Here is a 21,764-nt window from a genome sequence, read left to right as displayed (position 1 = left end):
TCATCCAAGTGAATAGCAGCAATACGTATATGCAAGAGCCCTGGAAATGAGAGATTCTATCCAGCCAGCCAAAATGCCCAAATATGGGTACAAAATTCCATCAAGTTAGGCACCTAGATAAACGGTCTGATTTTTGTCAGGGGCGTAGCAACCACAGTCCCCATAGATTTGAATGGCAATTGTGGGCACACAACTCAGCACTTCTGAAAATCCAGGCCTCTTGTATAGGAGCCTAAATATGGGTTTAGGTGCCTAACTTGAGGCCCCCACTTTTGAAAATTGTAGCCATAGGATAATTGTTAAGCCGGGGACTGTCAAAGAATGCTAAGGGTGCCCCACTGCCTTTGACTTTCAGTGGGAGGTGGGCCCCTAGCTCTCTTAGACTGCCTTGAAAATGCCAACCTAGAAGCACAGAGCAACTTGATTCTCCAGCACCTTGAATTCCTTGTCCCCAGAAACACTATTAGAATCTGTCTGAAAAGGCATCAAGAGAAAAAAAATCCACTGGTAATCACTGGAGGTGTTCTTGCTGAAGAATAGGAGCTATTTCAGAATGCTGTAGCAATTTTATTTATTTGGTGATTTTTGAAGCCCCTGCTCCTGGAGTCATGTGATTACATAAGAATCTCAGTTTTCATTTTTAAAGTAAAGTAAATTTCCAGCACTTCTAGTTGTAGGGGAAAGATTGAAAACAAGACTAGAGTGCACCCAAAAGGCTCAGAAACCGAAGGAAAATATGAAGAACCCCCAATTAAAAATAATCATCATCGTATCATGAGTTTCAAGCCAGTCTTGTAATTTCTGATCACGGGGCATTGGCATTACTGTACGTGAGAGCATCTTCCTTCTGAAAACATTACGTTTTAGTGCGAAAACCTACAGAACTCTGCAGGAATTTTGCCAAATTGAAGCAAAGGTCCAAATCCTCAGCTGGTGCAAATCAGCTTCTGAAGTCAAAGGAGCTGTGCCAGGTTGCACCCGTTGATGATCAAGCCCAGTATATGGACTGATGCTTTCCGGTTTCGCTGTAATCCTTTCACTCAGCCCATCCAGTGACATTCTGAGACTGTAGTTCTGTTAACTTTGGTAATGCGTCATCACGGGCAGAATGACCGTTCCTAGTGAGATCAAACCATGGGACCTATTGTTATCTTTATTAATGACTCTGTGGTTGGTATTACTTTTGCCTATTAACAACATAGGTACTAAGTGAATGATATTCTTTTCTTTGTTTAATGTTTCAGATTCAAGTGATCAGTTTTGTCACTGAGCAGAACTGGGATTCCCTGGAAGTGTTTGATGGAGGGGATAATACAGTCACCATGCTGGGAAGTTTCTCTGGTAGGTGGCTATTTAAAGTCCTATTTGCAGTATTCAGCAAAGCACTTAAGCACAAACTTAATTTCCATTGACTTCAACTGGACTGCAACAGATGCTTAAAGATAAGCACATGTTTAAATGCTTTGCAGACTAGCGACGGATCTAAGCATATGCTTAAATGGGACAGTGTGCTTTGCTGAATTGAGGCCTTGGGCTATGGTTGACTTCAGAAGATGCCAGCAGAGAACCTTAAACATGGCACTGGCTGGTCACCTTTGTAGTGTTATTAGGTTGGTAACAGCAGTACCATGTCTTAGGGAAAATGGAAGAAAGTGGTCTAGTAAGTAGGACCTGGGAGTTTGGACTCTTGCCTCTTACACTCCAGCGATGGGACTGACCTGTCACTTGGTGACCTTGAAAAGGTCAGTTAGTATTGCTGAGTGTGTCCGCACTAGAGAGTGCTGTACTCATTTTCCAGCAATGTTCCAGTAGCAATAGTGTAAATGCTAATGTAGGGCATAGGTGTTTGTACCACCCTGCTTGTGAAAACCTGCTGTAAATCCTGTCTGCACTAGCACTTTCACCATTGCTAGCATTACTAAGTTGCACCATTGCTGGGTGCAAAATGTTGGCTTTAGATAAGGCCTCTGTGTCTCATTTTTACTCATCTGTAAAATGGGTACAATACTATGGCACTTTCCCTAAACTGCTCTACCAACCCAGTGCTTGTACAGCGTCAAGTCCAAGATTGCCGCCGCCTTTGTTAACAATGAAAACAGAAAAAAGAGAACATCAAAACTAACTCAAGTTTTCTCTCTAGACTTGGTTGCTAATATGGTTTCTCCCTCAGTATCACTCAGCCATCACCCTAGATCCTCTCATCCCAGAGAAGGAGATTACCTTACATCCAAATGGGGGTAACAAGTCACCTGCAGCATTGAGTCACCAGAACCCTTTTAACCCCTTCCCTGCAGAATCAACACCTGGGTGCAGTGTTTCTGGCAAAAACTTGCCGTCGGTTATTCACAGCATTGTGAGATTTAATTGATTAACATTTTTAATGCTTTGAGATCCTCAGATGAAAGGTTCTGGGTCAGATTCACAAAGAGTAGCGGTCACTGCGTCCAGGGCTGTGCTCAGTGCCACGTATCAGATAGAAACACTTGCACCTGCTAATTTAATAGCTAACAGGGGCGGCGTAATGCACTCCTGGCTTCCCCAGCGACTGAAGCTTCGCTCCCACTCAAGCTCATCACCAAGTCGATCTCTCAATCCCTCAGTCCGGCTGCTCTCTGGCGGATAAGACTTTACGTGATGAAATGTGTCTCTAGGCTTTGGAAATGTCTTTTCCGACCGTTCTTGGCTATTCCTCTCCTGGACTCATGAGAACCTGTTCAAACTGAGCGGGCTGTTAAATTAAAGGACTTTCTGTTCTCAGATTCTTCTCAGATTTATGCAGCAAATCTCGGAATATAAAGGGGAGGAGAAAAAAACACCTTACAGTCCCATACATCCCTCCTCTTTTCCCAGGTACGACGGTGCCTGCTTTGCTGAACAGCACTTCGAACCAGCTCTATCTTCATTTCTACTCCGATATCAGCGTGTCCGCCGCAGGATTTCACTTGGAATACAAAAGTAAGCGCAGCTCCCAGATGGGTTCCTGGAACGGCACATGCTCTAGCTTTGATCCTGCAGGTCCTAGCATGGGGTGTAAGGTGGTGACCATTCAGTGCAAGTGGAGGCTACATAAGGTGGGTGGTGCAAGCGAGGTTAAGGGCCAGGTTTTGACCCAGTGCTCAAACACCATCCAGGCCTACTCTCTTGCGGGCAAGTGCACAGGATGTAAAAGAGGTATTCATGTGGGCATAGAATGGACATGGCCAAGGAGGTATTTTCATACATGTGATCCTCGTGCTGCGGCTGATGCGCTTAGCTGTGACATCCCCTGTTTAGCCTCGCCCCTGTTACAAGGCAGGAGTAAGTTGGCAGCCTGCAGGTTCATAGATCAGGGTCCCCTGGACTTCCTCGGCACTTTATGCCTTGCACTTACGCACGCTGTACTCCGCTGCTGCGCCATGTCAGTCCCCCAGTGCATGAATGTGTGTGGTGAGCGCACGTGCACGGCTGTCCTCCAACCTTGACTTCCTCCTTGTGCTGGGATGCAGAGATCGTTGCCGTGGGCACCGCTTTGTAATAGCACCTGGCCCTACGTGGAATGAAAGAATAGAAATTAATGTGGGCTTGCGACAGTGTCTGTCATAACCCACCTCCCGTCCCAATGAACTTTGTGAAGCAACAAGTTAGATGCTGGCAATGCAGCGATGCTGCAGAGGAATATGGCAGGGGCATGCTTATTAATGGCTTTCACAGCCTAAGACATCAGACCTGGGAGGCTTCTTAGCATGAACTGAATAGAAAACCCTAAGGAAGACCGTTCTGCTTAAGCAGCTGCGGCCCCAGGCAATCTAGGGTGTGTTCCATTGCTGTCTCCCAGTGTTTTATTGGAAAGATTCAAGTGTTGGTGCATCCCCAATCGCTGTTAAAGGGTCTGACCATTAGGGATCTGGAGGTAACGTGACGTAGAGTCGCTTCCCATTCTTGGACCTCCACTCCAGGAGGATGTGGGAGCATCACATGGGTTTGGACAGGGAGCCTGGAATCATCCATATGAAAGGGGGCCTGGATCGTGTGCATCTCTGCAGGACACTGCATCTGACTGGAGTGGGGGTGGGAGGGATTTTCATTAAAGAGAACCGGCAGGTTTTTATCATGAAGCCAAAGGTTCGTTCTTCCTGCTGCCTGTACTTTGATTCCTCATCTATGACCAGATCTGGTCAATCCAGAAAAACTATCTCTTGGTAAAGCTACAGCAGACAGCCATGCCGAGGTGGCTGTAGTATATGAATGAAAGCTGGAACAGAGTCCAGCAATGTATGAACTGTAGGTAGCAGAATGATAGCTGTTATGAAATTGAAGGTATCTGTAACAGCAGTGGAAGCAAGCAGGCTTGTGCATTTACAGTGTACGTCTACAACAACCAATCCAGGGCATTCTCCGCTCCCTACATGCGTGGAGGTTAATATACAGAGATATTCTGACTCTCTGACTCATGCCTGAATCGGTATCAGCAGCACTGAGCTGATGAGAGATGTGCTGGGACTCTTGTCTCCTTTAATGGAATCTTCCTGCAGGCGATGTGAACATAATTGTTTCTTGCTGGACACCCTGTCTTGACAGCTGCTCACAAACATGACTCTCGCCTTCAGATCTTGAGCCAACAAATTGTGGGTTTTTTTCTCCTCAAAGCCACAGATAGATTTAGACTGTTTCTCATTTGCAAAATGTCCAGAAAACGGCATAAGGTCCTGTGCTGTACAGGTGCCTATCTGCAGAGACTCTACCCTTGAGAAATGCCTGCTTCTACCAGACTTTCCAGGTTGCTTCTGTTTATGCCTGTGTGTGCTAATGGTTAAAGCAAAACTGCAGGACAGGAGGCGGGCTTGGGAGAGGCTAGGACCCTGGAGTGGGACTCAGGAGAGACAGGTTATGAACTTGCATAAGTCTCTTCCCCTTTCTGTGTCTCCTCCAACCTTTTGTCTGTTTAGTGTGTAAGCTCTTCGGGACAAGAGCCGCCTCTTACTATGTGTGTTTGCAGCACACCACGCAGCGGGGCCTTGATTTCATGGGGACCTATGGGCACTACTGTCATACACATAAATGATTCTGGATTTTATTTGCTTTGTGGAAGCACCTGGAGGCCCCAGATGAAGGGGTCAGGGCCCCATTGTGCAAGTTGCTGCACTCACAGAAAATAAAAAGACAATCCCTGCCCCAAACAGCTTATCGTCTGAACAGCTTCTCCTTGTAGCCGAGCCACTGCTTGCTCCATGGCTGGGATCCCGAGGGATCAGTGTAGTGGCCCCGGAGTCCTGTGTTCTAACTGCAGGTCTGTCAGTGACTTGTTATGTGGGCTGGTCACTTAATTTCTCCGTGTTTCAGCTCCCCATCTGTCAAATGGGAGTGACAGCTTGCTGAGAGGATCGGTTAATATGTGTACTGCATGTTGAAGTTGTTTGAGATCTTCCTTTGGGGCCCCATCCCCTGTGCCAGTGTGGGAGCTTTGACCTCCAATGGGAGCAGAGCCGGCCCCGTGTTGCCTGGTGTTTGGCATGGTATAATGTTTCGCGGTTTCCGCTTGCTTGTTACGGGTAGGTAGCAGGGCTATTTATTTCTCCCGCCACGTGGCGGGGAGCCGTAGAGTATTCCTCGTCAGTGTCTTGGCCAACACAGTGCTCCAGGAAGCTCAGTTACTGTGTCAGGAACCGCTCATCTGTTCGGAGCACAGCCAGAGGTGGAACCTAGAGCAGCAGATGCTTCAGGGAACTGTTAACCACAGCAAGAGCTGGTTGAGATGGGCTGGGCGCGTCTCTTCTCTGATTTATAATCATTGACGCAAGAAAGGTGCAGGACAGCAGCTGTTGGGAGCGAGGCTGTATCAGGAACAAGCAACATCCTCTTTGATCTGGACCTGATCGCAGTATTACCAGCCCCAAATGTTCAAAACCCACAAGTCCGATCCCTCAAAACCATGAGATTGACTCAGGGTGGGCGGGGAGGGAGTTCAGTGTTTAAAGTTTATTCTCTTTACCAGAAGTTCATTTAAGTCATTTGCTCCATGCCTACGGAATGTTTTGGTTTGGGGCCTGGTGAGCTTTGGCTTCATATATATGATCAGGGTTGGTAGCCAGGACCTCCAGCCCTGAGAACCACAAGCCCCGCCGCTTGAGCTGAGGGAGCGCTCCTTCGTATGTGAGGGAGTCGCAGGCTTATATACTGATTGGCCCCAGCAACTGTAGCAAAACACAATCCCATGCACAGAACCAGACTCCCGAGGCTGCAGGAGTTTGCCACGCATCTAGATTCCTCGATTTGTAAGTCAGAAGGGACCAGCATGATCAACGGGTCTGATCCATAACTTTTCACCCACTGATTTCTGCCACATAACAGATAGGGTGCCATTTGGTAAGGAGACAATATACAGAGACGCCACCATGGATAGAACCCCGGACTGTCAGCCCCCAAAACGCATGGCTTGGCTAGTTGAACTGAAGAAGAGCTCCTTTACCTGTAAGTAGCAGGCCGTTGCCATTGCCAGAGCCAGCTATTAGGCAAACAGTAAGCCTCACTGCCCAGGGGAGATCTCTTAGCGTAGACTTTGCTGCAGGAGGCATGACTGCGTTCATCTCTCTGCAAGGATTGGGAGGGTTTTCAGCTGCTCATTGGCTCGTGCTGCTTTCCCTTGGTTAGCTCCTGCTGGAGCGCTTAGCCCTCCCTCTGCGCTCTACCGAAACAGATACAGGAGAAATGCCCTGCGTGGGAGCAGGTGACATTTCCGGGTTTGAGCCATTACATGTTGCTCCCTGATGAGCGGTGTGTTGGGGGGAGGGGTGTTTGAGCAGGGAGTTCTCTCCTAACGTTCACGACCCGGGTGCGAGGGGAGGGTTGGAGGGAATCTGTTTAGCTGGTAGAAGGGGGAAGAGTTTGAAGATACACAGTTTGCATAGAAGGAGGCATTGCATAGGGCCCCGCCATATTTTTTGCCATTGTTTCCATCCCTCTTTGATGGTCACTAGATCAGCTCGGGCCAAGGTCCTTCCCACTGACTGGGATAACTTCCCTGCATGCTACTATCTCTGAGTTGGGGGTGGAGGGGAATTGCTTCTATCTGTCCTTTAAAGCAGGTCCTAGAGATGAGCCAAACTAGATCCATGTTTCCAGCTCGCCCCTTGCATCCAGGAACTGAACTGCAGGTGAGAGCTCTCCCCTAACCACATCCAGCACCTTCCCCTGTTCTCTAGAGTTCCCAGTGGGAGTGGGAGGCATCATCTCTTGCTCTGAATTAAGCTTGAGTGTGAGCATTCAGGGGGGTTCCTAGATGGTAGCTTATGCAAGTAAATTACCTCCGTATTACATTCCAGTGCTGAGGTTATGAGTTCTTTGGAGCAGGGACCTGGCTTTCTGATCTGTGTTTGTAGGGTGCCGAGCACAAGGGGGCCTGGTCCATCAGGGTGGCTCTTGGGCACTACAGTAATACAAATAACAATACTTATTATCTGACTGCAGTTCCCTGCCCAGATACACACTCTCTCTCTCTCTCTCTCACCTGGAGACTATTGGGCACCAGAGCTTTACACTGTCCACAACCTGGCTCCCATCGTCTAACCCAGATGGCAGCTCCCACTCAGCCAGCCAGGCTGGAGAGCTCAGTACCACTCCCCCCCCCCCCCCCCCCCCAAGAGAGCCCTGGCCTTAGCAGTTTTGGGGTGGAGATGTGAAGGCCCAGGCTGGCCCCAAGACTGCCTTCTGTGTCTTTGGTCTCTGGCAAAACCACGGTTGTGCCCAAACGCTGTGCCAGGCCCTTCCTGGCCCAGCTACAATTGCCCAGGGAGGGGTAAATAGGGCAGCCTCCAAGCTCCCAGCATGTCATCTCACCATTCTTCCGTCCCTGTTGCTCTACAGAAGCTTCCATAGTAACCGCAGAAGGGTCCTGCATTTTCTGCCATCTCCTCCACCCTCACCCCCGTTTCCTGCCACTTCCCTTAGTCCCCAAGGTCATGCATGGATTTGCCCTCTCCCTTCTGTCCCCCGCCACGTTCTCTCCTTGAAGCCCAGTGTTGCTCTTGTTTACGGCTTGCCTGTCTGCAAAGGATGCTGTCTCTGGGTCTGTGAAAGTGAGACCTGCCACTCAGTCAGCTGCCCCGGGCTTGTCATCCCTTCTGGGCTGGTGTCTCTGCTATGGGGCGGCAAAGGGCCTGGGAAGCAGGGTGCAAAGGATCTCCCCAGCACGATGAGAAAGGGGCTGGCCAGGCATGCTTTGACATTGCGTCAGCGGTGTGAGGCATCGGCTGGGCCACCAGCCCACCTGGCAGATCTGTTTCCTCCTCTCGCCATCCATCCCATTGTTTCCCATCTGTTTCCTCCTCTCGCCATCCATCCCATTGTTCCCAGCAGTGTACACATCTGTAGCCAGAATCCTCTCTCTCTCTCCATGCAGCCTGGGGGCACCCCCAGGTGAATGCTGCCAGACAGGCACAGGGAAGAGGCTTGGGTGGGCCAGCAGATAAGCGACTTTCTGGGGACTACATCAGTCTCCCACATGTGTTGGAGGGTGTCTTGCCCTCTCCTTCTCAGGGGTGGGTCACCCTGGTGCTTCCTAGTACTTGTTTGATTATTGAGGGAGACCGTCAGAACTCTGTGGGGATCCCAGGTCCCCTCATTGCATTTCCAGCCCCTCCTCCATGCCTACCAACTCACTTGCAGGCACGTGCTAATCCAGCCAGTCACCACCAAGTTCAACCGTGGTTTTTCCTAGCCATTGGGCAGCATGTCGCCAAATGTGCCCATATCCCATGACTTTCTTTCCACTGGGCTTTTGTTTCTTTACTAGAGGAGTCTTGCTTGTAGAGAGAACCTGCGTCCTTTGGGACTGCCGTGATCATCGGGCCAGGAACAGTCAAACCTGACCCATCAGGCGCATCCTCGGGTGGTGGTGGTGAGATTGGAGTCATGATTAGAAAGGGTGGATTTGACAGCTTTGGTAGCCCAAGAGAGGTTGGTCATTTGCTATGAAGACTCTAATTCAAGGTAGTGGTTTGGGCATCAGGCAGGGAGTCAGAACTCCTGGGTTCTGACCCATTTTCTTCTGTTGTGCGACCTTGAGTCATTTCACCACCCTCTGCCTCAATTTTCCCTTCTGTGAAATGGAGATAAGAACACCTCACTCCTAATGGGTTCATTAGTAAAGCAGTACCTTAGTGCAAGGTACAACAGTGAGAACACCAGCAAGTCCATGAAGCCTAGCAACGATGTGACTACTGCCATTGGTTTTACATGGAAGGCACCCAGATACTACGGTGATGGTCAGCAGTACAAAACCCTGAGGTGGATAGATAATCATGGTTCTCAGCTGAGGCATTGGCTGAAATATACTGGGTGCCCCATTTTGGGGTCCGGTTTCCAGACTGGGACAGGAAGTTTCCAGCTTGTACACTTAGGAACACCGGAAGGAAGCAGCATGAGGTGAGCTCATATGTAGTGTTTCTTCCACCTCTCCCCCGATCTGATCCCTTGAGAAATAGCCCTTATCTCTACATGCCCAAAAGCCAGAGGGAAATGAGTGGACTTTAGAATCATAGAATATCAGGGGTGGAAGGGACCTCAGGAGGTATCTAGTCCAACCCCCTGCTCAAAGCAGGACCAACCCCCAACTAAATCATCCCAGCCAGGGCTTTGTCATGCCTGACCTTAAAAACCTCTAAGGAAGGAGATTCCACCACCTCCCTTAGAGGTTTTTAAGGTCAGGCTTGACAAAGCCCTGGCTGGGATGACTCAGTCGCCCACTGTTCTGTGTGAGAAGTTATTCAAATCTGCTCTCACTACTCCCTGAAGATCAGGAGATACAGCTACACGTGTGGCCATGCGTGTTTTCTTGCCAGGAAGCATGACTCTGGTTTCAGAAGGGGAGTCACCATCAAACCCGTGTCAAAGTTATTTCTTTTTTTCCCCCGCTTTGTAGTTCAGCCTCCAGATTGTGGAGTCGAAGCAGAACGTTAGCCCTTGGAATGATGCTGAAGGTTATCTTTTAGCGACAGCTGTTAGTGTGGTGAGTGAGGGAGGTTCTGGCAGACAGCTGAGCTACGGTGGGCATGAGGTGACTGCAAACTACCGTCTTAGTTTTATCTCCATGTGGCGCCATAGAAGTGGGAGATGGGGGAATACATAAAGAGGAGAGCACCTCACCGGACAGATGACCTTTGGGGTTGCTAATCCTGTTTGCAGTCGGCCTCCTTCCCATTGTAATTGTAGCCTGGAAGGAAACGGGATTGAGTAAAATCTTCATGGAATATTCGATTTAGATGCTATGAGAGACCCACATCTATTACTGTTACCTGTCTTGAATGATAAATTTATTCCATAACTGAAGAGAAAGAGGGAGGGGGCAGAGAGAGAGGGGGAAAATGGGTTTGTGCCATCTCTGTCCCCAAAACGGATAAATTACATACAAGAAAAATAATGTACTCTTTGTACTACAAGCGTGACTCAAATAAAATAGAGTTGGTCAAGCAAGGGACAACTGGGATTGGCTTCCTCTTCTTACAGATCAGGCAACATCGGATACAGAATGATGTACAGCAACATGAATGCAAACACAATTTAACATTCTCAGGGGGGCTTTAGTTGCCTCAGTGCTTTGCTTTTCTACTCTTTGTTACTTTAAAGACTGATGTATTGTTGCTTATGTATAATACAGCAATTATTACACTGCTGACTAGCCCTGAGTCAGTGAGGTCTGATCAGTAGCATTCATGCCTGTCAACCAGAAGGTTACATCTTACTTATTCATATCCAACGAATACTCCCCCCAAGGGAAGTGTTGGGAGCCCGCTCATGCAAGACGAATAAAATTGGACTGAATAAAGCACTAGAGAATAGAGCGTGGGGAACTATTAAGATACCAGAGAAAGCTGCCGAGGCCAGGATGTAAATGAGATGCTGGAGCTTCTTCATGGAGGATGGAGAAAGGTGATTAGGGCTGTTAGGAAGACGGGAGCCATGGCATGGGCATACAGATCAAGTTAGGTGGCAAAAGAAAGACGCACGGGATGCAGAACAAATTTAACGCTAGGGAGCCAGCTTTCTTGCTGATGGCCCTTGGGAAGAGGTTTTGGCGGGTACAGGTGTTCCCAGCCCAGAGGGAAAGGGATTGTGTAGAGGAGGGATTAGGACTAGGACCAATGGGGTAAAATGGAAGAAGCGTGAATTTAAGGTGACTAACAGGGGGAAATAGGGCAGTGGTGAGTTCTGTTAGACCCTGCGATGGTCTCCCAGTGGAAGTGACGGAAGCCCCATCACTAGAGGCATTCAAAGCTGGACTGGGCAAAGCATGCCACGATACGCTGTTTTGGGGGGAATTTCATAGAGAGATGGAGATGGCAAAATGGAGTTTCCCCGTCTGATTTCTATGGGGGAGGTCATTAGCGACCATTGAAGGGTCACAGTGAGTTAAGATGCAGATTCCCTTCTGTGGTTTATGCCCATTTCAGTACACATGCTCCGTTGCATTGGCTCTTTCTCTGTGTTTGCTCCTGTGGTCTCTCTCCCCCCTGCTTGTCGTGCATCTGTAAGTATGATGTCCTTGTCCCATTGAGACCCAAGGTTCTTCCTTCTCTGCCTTTTCCATAGTTCACATTCCCCTCTCTCTTTGAGCTTTCAGTTTCACGCTTTCTTTTTCACAGCCGTCGGCCTGTCCAGCTGTCCGGAACCTGCAGTGCCTGGGAATGGCCTGAAGATTGGAGAGAGGTACTTGGTTAATGATGTCGTCTCCTTTCAGTGTGAGCCAGGCTATGCCCTCCAGGTACTAGACACTTGCAAATCCGGAAGGTTTTTGTTTTCTGGACTTCAATGTTGCTGTGAAACAAAGAAACCCCAAATCTTCTAAACATCTTATTTTATTTATTTTTTGTAGGGGCACTCACACATTTCCTGCATGCCGGGGACCGTCCGGCGCTGGAATTATCCACCTCCACTTTGCATCGGTAGGATTCGTACCACAGCTTAGCCACTTCTATATGGTGCCCTTTTAAAATGTGGGGGAATAAGCGTGGGTGAAAAGGGAAGGACCGGTAGCACTGGGACTGGGACTGGCGTCCAAAACAACAACAAAACTTGGTTTGGTTCGATTCACAAAGCCCCCATCAGTGAATCTACATCACAGAACCATCACGCCTGTGTAGAGGGAGAGCCATTCCCCCCACCTGGCATTCAGTGGTGGCCACCCTGCAGGAAAAGAAGAACGGTAAAGAACCAGAAGCTCACCACGCCTCGTTCACCATGCTTGCCTACGGTGATGTCCTGGGGAAAGGTGGTGATGAGTTGCCAGCAGCGTTAAAGGTGGTGGACCTGTAGGGCCCATCCTATTCCTGTCGAGGAGAACAAGTGTCAGGCTATCGATTTACATAAGGGCAGGAGCAGGTACTGTAGAAACAGAGGCATGAAGGCAGCTTGTGGGACCTTTTGGGTTATTTTAAGGCAATATTTTGCTTTTTAACAACTCTAGATGTTTAATATTCATATTCTGCACTTTATGACTTTGCGAGAGAGACATTTATGCATTTAACAGCGTTAGTTAGTTAACAGTTATTTCAGGCCCCTGCTGCTCCAGCTCACATCATTTAGCTTTAAAGTAATTATAATAGCTGCTGGCTCTTTTATCTGATGATCTACAGGCCAGAAATAAATAGAGAGATACTTACAGCAGAAAGAAGTGAGCGGATAGGACTCCTGCCAATGGGAGCTGCTTAGAAAGGAGCCAGAACCCCTTTGGCTCAGCATTATAGTCAAGGAATTCAGGCGCTGGGAACAGCGTCTCAATACTGTAGCCACGGGGACCTCCAAGATTAATGGATAGATGAGCAAGAACAAAAAACTCTTTATATTATCGTTACTGTGATGTATTTGTGTTGGCATAGCACCTGGGAGCCCAGTCATGGGCCAAGACCCTGTTGTAGACGTTAGTGTCTGTACAGTGCCTAGCACAATGGGGCCCTGGTCCATGACTGAGGCGTCTATGCATTACCACGATGCAAATAACACTGGGGTTTGCTCCAGATTGTCCCTTTAGTGTAGAGCTGGAAAGTTCTGTCTGTGTCTCCCTCCCCATACATGCCTGCCTATCTGTCTACCTACATATCTACTTACTTCTCTCCTCCAAATCCCAGGGATGTCACTAGGGGGCAACCCCTTTGCAGGACCGGGTCACTGCTGTTTTAATAAAGGAACACAGTGTGTGTCTGGGGTTGGTTTGTTCAAGCCCAGGAGTGTACAGCTGGATCCGTATTTAGGCACCTTAAATAAGGGTACGTCTCCACAACCGGGGACAGCCCGCGGCATCAAGCATCTGAGCCCAAGTCAACACTCGGGCTTGCACTACCGCACTCAACACAGCTGCGGAGACAGCACTTGTAAGTCGCGGCTCAATCTCTGATGCCCGCCCCCTGCCTAGGCCTCAGAGTCCAAGCTCCAGCCCAAGTCGCTGTGGCTACACAAACAACAAAGAGTCTGGTGGCACCTTAAAGACTAACAGATATATTTGGGCATAAGCTTTCGTGAGTAAAAACCTCACTTCTTCGGATGCATAGAGTGAAAGCTACAGATGCAGGCATTATATACAGACACATGGAGAGCAGGGAGTTACTTCACAAGTGGCGAACCAGTGTTGACAAGGCCAATTCAATCAGGGTGGATGTAGTCCACTCCCAATAATAGATGAGGAGGTGTCAATTCCAGGAGAGGAAAAGCTGCTTCTGTAGTGAGCCAGCCACTCCCAATCCCTATTCAAGCCCAGATTAATGGTGTTGAATTTGCAAATGAATTTTAGTTCTGCTGTTTCTCTTTGAAGTCTGTTTCTGAAGTTTTTTTGTTCAATGACAGTGACTTTTAAATCTGTGATAGAATGACCAGGGAGATTGAAGTGTTCACTTACTGGCTTGTGTATGTTACCATTCCTGATGTCCGATTTGTGTCCATTTATTCTTTTGCGGAGGGACTGTCCGGTTTGGCCAATGTACATGGCAGAGGGGCATTGCTGGCACATGATGGCATATATGACATTAGTGGATGTGCAGGTGAATGAGCCCCTGATGGTGTGGCTGATGTGGTTGGGTCCTCTGATGCTGTTGCCAGAGTAGATATGGGGACAGCGTAGGCAACGAGGTTTGCTACAGGGATAGGTTCCTGGGTTGGTGTTTCTGTGGTGTGGTGTGTAGTTGCTGGTGAGTATTTGCTTCAGGTTGGGGGGTTGTCTGTAAGCAAGGACTGGCCTGCCTCCCAAGGTCTGTGAGAGTGAGGGATCATTTTCCAGGATAGGTTGTAGGTCGTGGATAATGCGCTGGAGAGGTTTTAGCTGGGGGCTGTATGTGATGGCCAGTGGTGTTCTGTTATTGTCCTTGTTGGGCCTGTCCTGTAGTAGGTGATTTCTGGGTACCCGTCTTGCTCTGTCAATCTGTTTCCTCACTTCCCCAGGTGGGTATTGTAGTTTTACGAATGCTTGATAAAGATCTTGTAGGTGTTTGTCTCTGTCTGAGGGGTTGGAGCAAATTCGGTTGTATCTTAGGGCTTGGCTGTAGACAATGGATCGTATGATGTGTCTTGGATGGAAGCTGGAGGCATGTAGGTACGTATAGCGGTCAGTAGGTCAGTAGTGTGGCTACACAGCTGTTTTTAGTGTGGTATCGTGAGCCCCATGAACCTGAGTCTGTCAATTCGGGCTCAAAGGTTCACTGCTGCAGGCTGTGTAGACCTGGTTTTCGGAGACGTGTGTGTGTGTGTGTGTTTGTGTGTGTGTGTGTGTGTGAAATTCTATGTATATGTGCCAAGCATCTCCCCAGTATGACAATTTTCACCTAAATGTAAAACCAGAGATTGGATTCTTCATCGTTCTCTCATTTCCAAACCATATACAAAAGCCCCCAAAACACTGGAGAAAACATATTAATTCCCTGGCTTCTCTCAGTTTATTTAATCCAGATGTTTTCCTTTTACATAATTTAAGAGCAGTTATGTTAAGCAGACATCAAGGGGGAAAAAAAACCCTTACCAGAGAAGCATTGTCAGACGTGAGCATGCATAGTTAGATGCTGGACAAAGGGAAATCTGTACCTTCAGTGTCAGATTGGATTAGGGATATGAGTGCGTGTCTTCTGTTGGAATGTATTACAAGAGTAACGCAGAGGTCAGTCAGATAAGATGGTGTCTTGAGTTGAAATTTAATCTGTCGTCTTTTGTAAACATCTTGTTTGTTTTGATGTTTGTGCACTGGCCTTTGTAAAGGTTTCATTTGAGCCAACTGCATATACACATTGTTCTGTGTTTATAATTGTCCAGAGTTTGTTAAATATCATACCAACGGATCCACCTTGATTTGGATCAAACGGAGGCACTCAGAATCAACGTAAGCGCTAGACAGATTGATTTCTTAGCTGTATTTTGTGCCTTATTTAAGAAAATGAAATAGTTACCGCCCGCAGGCCCCATTGGGCTTGATACTGCACATACACATGGGCTAGGTCTAAACTACAGGGGGGGTCGACCTAAGATACGCAACTTCAGCTACGTGAATAGCGTAGCTGAAGTTGCGTATTTTAGGTCGACTTACCTGGCTGTGAGGACGGCAGCTAGTCGACCGCTGCCGCGCCACCGTCGACTCCGCTTCCGCCTCTTGCCGCGGTGGATTTCCGGAGTCGACGGCAGAGCGATCAGGGATCGATTTTATTGCGTCTTCACTAGACGCGATAAGTCGATCCCCAATAGATCGATTGCTACCCGCCGATCCGGCAGGTAGTGAAGACGTGCCCCATGGTAACAGATGCCCCCTGCTTCTAACGCCTTACAACCTAAGGTCCCAATGCTGTGGCCGGAGCTGCTCAGAGGTATGGATCCAGTCACAGGATAAGAGCTTTAATAGGTCAGACACAGAGTGCAGGAAAAACATGCAACATACTAGTGGGATGAACAGGGTGATGCTTGGCAAATATCATGTTAGTTCCATGGTGAATTTTTCTTCTTTTCCATAAAATAAATGGATGGCTGCGGCTGTCTCCCTGTGTAAATGGTAAGTGACCTTTCCGCAGATCCTTTCCATTAACATCAGGCCCTTGTCAATCTTACAGCCCAATGCGGTGGGACCGCAGAAGAGATGGAAGGAGTGATCTTGAGTCCTGGGTTCCCAGGAAACTACCCCAGTAACATGGACTGCAGCTGGAGGATCTCTCTGCCCGTAGGGTTCGGTAAGGCTGCCGCTTCTTCAGACGAACACTGTTGCTTCTGGGTGCCTATTTCTGCTTGTGGCCTATGTGATGGTAGACACTCAGGGGTTAATCTGGAAGGTCTCACTGCATCTGCAAATACCTCTGATTCTCTGGGTCACTTCTGAGTTTTCCGGACTGAAGCTTTCCCCCTTGTTGTAATCACGCATGCCTCTGTATGTTGGGGTGCAGTCAGGACTTGCCTCCCCCAGCACCCCAGCTGGCCACCCGGATAATGGCTCGGTCACACACCACAGCATGCGGAAAGGGGGAGAGATTTGCCTGGTGCTCCCCTTCCTCATAGCACATCTGCTCAGGACCCAGTCACAATCCAGCCCCAAACAGTGCAGTGCAGGAACTCCAGCGGCACTGGGCCATTAGCTTGAGAAGCATCCCTTATAGAACAACTGGAAGCCAACTGAGTTGTTTAAAGGGCAAATCAAGATACAATTAGATCATGGTCTCCCTCTAAGCGGCGCCTGAATGCTAAATTCTCACACTCTCTGTGCAAGATGGGAGCGTGTATCTGACTCGTTTCTGTCAGAAACCTGGTCTTCACAAGGCAGTGGAAGTGGTGATCTGGTCCCCATGCTGAACTTATCCCTGAGAGAGCATTAGTCTGAGTCAGTGGTTCTCAACCTGCGGCCCAATCAGCACAGAGCTGCGGCCCATGTGGCCTCCTCTGGGCCATATAGGTAGTATTGGATGCAGCCCATAAAACACATTCTAGGCCACATATGCAGCCCACAATGGTAAATAGGTTGAGAACTACTAGGAACAGATGGACTCCTCTCTCTGGATGGATGGAGGTAAGGTAAGGCGTGAGCCTATTTCATGATGTGTGTGGCTGGAGGTTTGGACATAAAGGGTGTGTCTACACTGTCCACTAAGCCATGTTTGTGAGACTCGGGCTTGTGGACTCACTGTTTCCCTGCCCATGCTTGAGTGTCCAGGCTGCTTTGTAAATCTGGGTTTGCAATTGCTGGACCCGGGTCTTTCAGCCGTGCTAACACGTCCATACTGCACTGCACAGACCTTCTGACCTGGGTCTACAGCGTGACCTGCATCCACACTACAAAGTGACAGGGCGTGGACCCGAGTCACAGCTGGACCCAGGCTCTCACCCATCCAGCTAGCTGGATCCTAGGACCCAGGTCCTGAGTGCTGACCCGAGTCAGATGGATTTGTGTGGGGTTGGGCTCACACCTGGGTCAGACCCTGAGCCTAGTGTACAATGTAGACCTACCCAAAGGGCCTATGTTCTTAAGCAATGATTCCCACTGAAACAGTGGGGTGAATGATTTTTAAAAAGAGTACAAATGTTCAATGCTCCAGCACTCAACTGCTGAGTGTCCACTTTGCCTACTGTGTTGCAGCACTCCACTGAAATAACAGGAATGAAAGAGCTTAGCTGGTAGTCAGTACAGCAGGTGCTTTCTGTCTGGATGTACCTGGGACATTCAGCAGCACAACAAATGTATTCTACCTGCGTATAAACAGGTTCCTTCAGTCCACCTGCATGCACCTGGTACATCCACCACCAGGCTCATTGTGGCATCAGACACTTGCTGAATATAGTTCCAGGTCCTGCTGCTTGACCCATTGGTATTTGCCAATTTCCGAACTAGCAGACTGGCTTGACCGTTGCATTCATTTCTTCTCCTCCTCCTCTTCTCCTTCTCAGGCGCCCACATCCAGTTTCTGAACTTCTCCACCGAGCCGAACCACGATTTCATTGAAATCCGGAATGGACCATATGACACCAGTAACGTGATTGGCAGGTTCAGCGGCACTGAAATCCCGGGCTCCCTGCTGTCAACGTCACACGAGACCACCGTGTACTTCCACAGCGACCATTCACAAAACAAGCCAGGGTTTAAGCTGGAATACCAAGGTAACAAGGCCACCAAACAAGCAGGGAGGAAGAATTCTGTCCCCAGGGCTGGCAGTGGAGAGGGAACGGATGGAACAAGAGCTGCTCTTGTGTTGAATTAGTACCATGAGGACTTAATCCAAATGAGTGGAAAGGTGTTACATGAGCTCCATACTTAATCCTAATAGCTGGGTTCCGTTCATCCTGCTGTCGCCTAAGGCAAATAACAAATGTTCCTGTAGTGCTTTGTAACAGTGAAATGCCTCAGAATTAATTCTGGCCAGACTGACTTTGATCTTGGCTCTCTAGACTGTCGTGTGCCATAAGAAGTAGTCCCCAACGGACATGACTTTGCCTTGGAATTTTGCAGGTACTTGTCTTTCTAGGTCAAAAGTCAAGTTTGGATCCTGAAAGCTCCTCTCTGTTTCCTAGAGCTGTAATGCACTCTTGATTTGTGCTGAGATGGGTTGTGGAGAGGGGAACTGGGCATTTAAAAGAAAAGGGGTGCAGTAGTTTAACTGAATATTCATATGCATGGTTTGAGAATCTTAACAGAGAATGAGAGTGGGAGCAGAGAAATAAATTAGCACCAATTCAAAAGGAAACCCTGGCGTAAAGTTTCACAAGTGACCAGTGAATTTGAAGAGCCTCTGGTTTTGCATCCTCACCTTACAGGGAGTCCTGATTTTCAGGGGGATGGGGCTCAACTCTCTCAAAATCAAGTCCCATTTAAGGTGTCTTAAGTCAGGCACCTGAAAAATTGAGCACCCCAGATCCCTAGGCACCATTAAACATGTAGGCCCCTGAGCAGTGAATGCCTGTGAGTCTGTGAAACCCTCTGGGCAGGAGCTTTCTGGGCATTTCTTGTTGAAACTTCTCAGAGTAGATTTTCTGCTTTTGGAAGGCGCTGAGCTCCTTGATTCATCCAGCTGCAGCATGGGCAACAGCAGTGCTGTTTCCCCTCACAATGTCCCTGTACCAATGTGCCTTTGGACGGGTCATCCCGCAGGGTGTTGAGTCTCATGGCTCATTCGCTTGTTGGCCTCTCTGCTGAGGGGCCATTGGTCATTGCAATACAAGAAGCCAAGGGCTGAGCAGACCAAAGAAGCAGATTTCCATGTATATACCTAGACACAGCCTCATTTCTATATATACTTCAAGGGGAATGGGTCAGTGCATATCTGAGTCTGCAGGGCTGTCAATCCGGAGCTCTCATCAGTACTACATTTCCAAAAACACTTGGCCTTCTCTGCATCCCCATCCTTGGTGGATTCAAGCATTGAAGGGACAAGGTGTCCTGCAGGGGAACTGTGTGTCTTGTGACGAAGGAGATGAGGGTGGACTTTGATGTGCCGCAGCTGGGAGCTGAGTGATCCTGCCACCACAGAAGAGAGGCAACCTAGGAGTGGAAAAGGCAGAGCGTATCTCTCTGTCCGTGTGATGCAGCCAAAGGCTGGCAAAGGGCAGACTCCCCAGAAATAGCACTAAAAGCAGCTACTCAGACCTAATTGAAAACATTAATTTTCCCTTGGGTTTCCCGTGCGTGCACCATATAACTCATGCACTGTTGTACGATTTAGGGGGGGAAAGCACAGTCCAAGGCACCATGGGTAATCTCATGGAAATTGCTATGGAAATTAGATCTGGCTGTGCTGATCAATAATAACTCATCGTGTCAGGCAGAGCATGTTAGCCCATTGCCATCCATTTATCACCAAATCCACTTCCATTTTGTTGAAAAACCAGGCAGATTTCCCCCATTAGAAGCGAGCTCTGGGTTGACTCTGCAGATATAGGCCTCGTAGAGACAGGATAAACCAAAAGTGAGGCCCATTGCTCCATGACCACGCCTGCCCCAAGGAGCAGGATTTTCTAATCACTATCGTTCAGAAGAACGTTTGGCTCTTTAAACCCTTTATAGAGTCACCACCAAAATAAACAAAAACCCCAAACCAAACCAAAAGCACCAAGCATTGTGAAGAATCTAACGGTGGCATTCTGGCCCCACTGCAGTCAATGGCAAAATTCCCATAGAATTCAGTGGGGCCAGAATTTCACCTGAAATCCGTAATCATGCCAGGGGATAGATTTTTAGCTGGGAATTGCCATAGCGGATCAGACCATTTTTAGATAGCTTCAAGCCCTTCTGGTCCTATGTCCAGCTATAAGGCAGGGAGAAAAGGGGTATTTACCGCCCTAGGACATGTATTTATCAAGGGATTTTTGTCCATCGGGGTGACATTTTGGCCTTCTGTCCCATGCCCCGTTTCCTCCTCCACCCATTATACCTCCATCCTTTAGAGCGACAACCAAGATATGGTGAGGACGGTGGCTCTAGCACTACGAAACCCTTGGCAAGAGGGAAAAATGATTCCAGCCTTTAGAGGAAAGCATGAAATATAGAACCTGTCTCCTCCTTGTATTTCCAGCCTACGAACTCCAAGAGTGTCCTGACCCTGAGCCTTTCGCGAATGGCATTGTGAGAGGAGCCGGTTACAATGTTGGCCAGTCTGTATCTTTTGAGTGCCTTCCTGGATACCAGCTGATTGGCCACCCAGTCCTGACGTGTCAGCACGGCACCAATAGGAACTGGGACCACCCACTGCCCAGGTGTGAAGGTACGACTTTATCAGGTCACTTTTGAACGTCATGGGGGTTTTCTGGGTAGCCCGTGGAGTCTGCTCAGTACTGGCGTCTTGTAACTTGCTTGCCTTGGGGATTTTGATGAATCAGCTGGGAGGAAGGAGGAAATGACATTGCCTTGGTATTTTGAATCCACCTTCTTTCTAGGTCAAAGCCCAGATTGCTGACTCAGGTTCATTCAAACTCCTATGCAGTCTGGCTTTGTTCCGATGCTGATTAGTGGGAAGGGAACAAGCTTGCAACAGCAGCTCAGTGATACTGGAGGATGCAATAGAAGAGATAAAAATATGGTCTGCAGTTTCTTTATGTTTTATTCATGTGATCCTCGAGGGCATAGCTCTTCCTTTCCTAAGCCTTTGTGTAGCGTTGCTGTGCACTGTTTAACAGCTGCTTCGTCTCACCCCAGAGCCAGCTGCATTGCATCAGTGAGCAAAGTGCTTATCGTTTGTACAGTCCGTGGCTCTTTACGTTTGTAAAACCTAAAGTGCTTTGTGATCCTATAGGGTGAAAGGTTCTCTGGAAACATAAGCTGCTGCTAGAGACAGGCCTGAGCTGTGGAGTACGGATACAGGTCTCGACCCTGTTAGCGTTTGGATCAGCGAGTTGGGGTCAGCCCTCTTTGAGCGGTGTGGGCGAGTGGTGAAATTCACACCCAGGCCTGGGTTCGTCTTCCAAAGTTAGGGTGTGTTTGCAGCTGGGGTTATGATTCGAGCCCATCTCTGGCTAGCAGCGTTTTATTCTTTGCTTGTTCCATTGCTGACTATCAGTGGGAGTACTGCTTGTGCAATAAGGCAGTATATGGCCCTGAGAAGAATATGCCTGTTGGGCCTGATTTTTGAAAGTGCTGAGCACTTAAAGCGCCCATTGTCAGAACCTCTGCGAACCAGGTCCATAGCGCCTGTCTTCCAAGGACAAAGATGGGCTTCACAGATCTTAATTATCTAACCCTCTCAGCTCCACTGCCTCGTGTATTATCAATTCTATTGTACAGATGAGGAGCTGAAACACAAAGCATTCAAGTGACTTGCCAATGGTCACCCAGCAACTCAGTGGCAGAGACAAAAATT

General features: G+C 48.5%; 1 protein-coding gene across 1 annotated transcript in view; it reads left to right on the top strand.

Moving 5' to 3' along the window:
* Window positions 1-21,764, top strand: part of CSMD2 (CUB and Sushi multiple domains 2) — a 579,057-nt gene that overhangs the window by 463,611 nt on the left and 93,682 nt on the right. Inside the window, exons 36-42 of the mRNA XM_054012126.1 lie at window positions 1,245-1,341; window positions 2,851-2,955; window positions 11,616-11,734; window positions 11,846-11,915; window positions 16,047-16,163; window positions 17,866-18,075; window positions 20,484-20,672. Coding sequence (XP_053868101.1) covers window positions 1,245-1,341; window positions 2,851-2,955; window positions 11,616-11,734; window positions 11,846-11,915; window positions 16,047-16,163; window positions 17,866-18,075; window positions 20,484-20,672 — 907 coding nt within the window. The remainder of the gene's footprint in view (window positions 1-1,244; window positions 1,342-2,850; window positions 2,956-11,615; window positions 11,735-11,845; window positions 11,916-16,046; window positions 16,164-17,865; window positions 18,076-20,483; window positions 20,673-21,764) is intronic.

The sequence above is a fragment of the Malaclemys terrapin genome, chromosome 22 (genome assembly GCF_027887155.1).
Source record: "Malaclemys terrapin pileata isolate rMalTer1 chromosome 22, rMalTer1.hap1, whole genome shotgun sequence".
Lineage (NCBI taxonomy): Eukaryota > Metazoa > Chordata > Testudines > Emydidae > Malaclemys > Malaclemys terrapin.
This window is presented reverse-complemented; position numbering and strand designations above follow the sequence as displayed.